This window comes from Diaphorina citri, unplaced genomic scaffold, assembly GCF_000475195.1.
Source record: "Diaphorina citri unplaced genomic scaffold, Diaci psyllid genome assembly version 1.1 scaffold1997, whole genome shotgun sequence".
In the NCBI taxonomy this organism is placed as follows: Eukaryota; Metazoa; Arthropoda; class Insecta; order Hemiptera; family Psyllidae; genus Diaphorina; species Diaphorina citri.
In genome coordinates, this window is record NW_007379423.1 from 1 (window position 1) to 1,710 (window position 1,710).

Sequence of the window (1,710 nt, forward strand, 5' to 3'; positions counted from 1 at the left end):
CAAACTAACCCTAGACCAAGGAATTATTCCCTCCCAAGTTGTATAGCAGCTTCACACCAATGTGACTCCCCCCATCCTAACCATGTGTATAACCAAATGTTCACGTTTGACAATCAATGCCAAAGCAATTCCAATAGTAATGTATTCACCGAACCAAACGATAAGCAGTTACCACATAGCACTAGTCTCCTCACGTCTCAATATAGACAACTGCTAGAAGATATCTATCCCTATGAAGACATCTATGTGGATATCCTGATGAGTAAACTACTAGACAAGCTATCAGTTGTACTCAATATTAGCTCAATCATCAACATCAACATGCTAGTGAAGTTATCATCTTGTTATTACTATTCCCTCAGTACCATACTCAATCTACAGGAACACATCCATGTCGGTATTAATGTCGGGATCAAGGATATTGACAGCAAGAATATTCTCATCAATCTGAACATGATTCTCATTCTGTTACAACTCGGCCATATGATTACTTGTGTGGAAATGTTTATCAAATGTGGACAGGATATAAACCTACGTCTCATAAGCTATGTTATTATCAAGTTATACACACGCTATGTAGAAAATGGTTTGGATGAACAGGAGGCTTATATGAAATGTAATCATTTGTTTCTCACGTTTCTCAATCATATTTATATTCGAGATCTTCATTTGAACTTTGAGGAAGATAAACATGTGATGCTGCATACGTTGAACTGTTTCATAGCTGTCAACCAAACTTCTGATGATGAGACTTTGCTTACGTGTAAATGTGGATTCCCTTTGTCTGACAAGCAGTTTCCACCTGTACGCTATTTGAACATAGGTAAGTATACTTCAGACTCTAAGGGTGCTTCATTTTCAATACTACTTTCTTCTGTATTTCAATTTATAAAACGAAGCGCAACTAGTCTGTGTGCCTTGTAAGCGCTAGATTCCCGCGGTTTCGACTCCCGCGCGGTGCGGATTTTATCCTGAACGGATAATGTTCGTTCTCGGAACGCTTGGCTTTCTATCCTGTCTTCCCTCTCTCTTTGATTTCGGGACGATACAACCTTAGCAGTTCCCTCTATCAAACCTCTTAAATAAATCCATTCCCACCAACCTCAGTGGTGTAGTTGTTAGCGCGGTGGACTTCGGACCTGGAGGTTGGTGGTTCAAGTCCAAGTCAAGTCATAAAGTTTAGCGTAGTGCATTAAGCAGGGAACGACATTTGTGACAAGCATTTATGCTTAGCACAATTAAAATTCCTTTCCTTTCCATTCCCACAGGTAAACTCCTGCTGGTCACATGTTGGGATAAACATCGTAAGCAGTTTGGAGATTCGTGCGACGAAAGTGAAACCTCCTCCAGCACCACGGTCACAGTGCTACCCAAAACGTGTCACCAGTGTGGCAAGCTGCCCAAACACGAGCTTGATACCACGGTCCAGGCCAAGTTCAAAATCTTCGACGACTTTGCGCACCACTTGTCCCGCAATCAGGAACACATAGAGTCTTATGAAATGCTGATGAACATGTGTCGTTTGGTGCCGGGAATGTGGCAACACATCTTGTGCCTCATTCGGAACTCCAACTATTTCGTGTGCTCGTTGTTCCTCAGTATTCATTTAGGTGAGTCTTAACCCCTGAACCCTATTCCACGAACGATCCTACACTAAAAAAAAAAAAAAAAATCGTTGTACCGTTTGTCAATACATAAATTCCGAAAAAA

At 41.2% G+C, this 1,710-nt stretch overlaps 1 protein-coding gene across 1 annotated transcript; it reads left to right on the plus strand.

The window, feature by feature from the left end:
- The first annotated feature begins 6 nt into the window (after positions 1 to 6).
- LOC113470993 lies at positions 7 to 1,656 on the plus strand. The gene is made up of 2 exons (XM_026829817.1): positions 7 to 823; positions 1,269 to 1,656. The coding sequence occupies exons 1-2, from the start codon at positions 97 to 99 to the stop codon at positions 1,619 to 1,621; spliced, it is 1,080 nt and encodes a 359-aa protein (XP_026685618.1). The 5' UTR covers positions 7 to 96; the 3' UTR covers positions 1,622 to 1,656.
- The last annotated feature ends 54 nt before the right edge of the window (positions 1,657 to 1,710 follow it).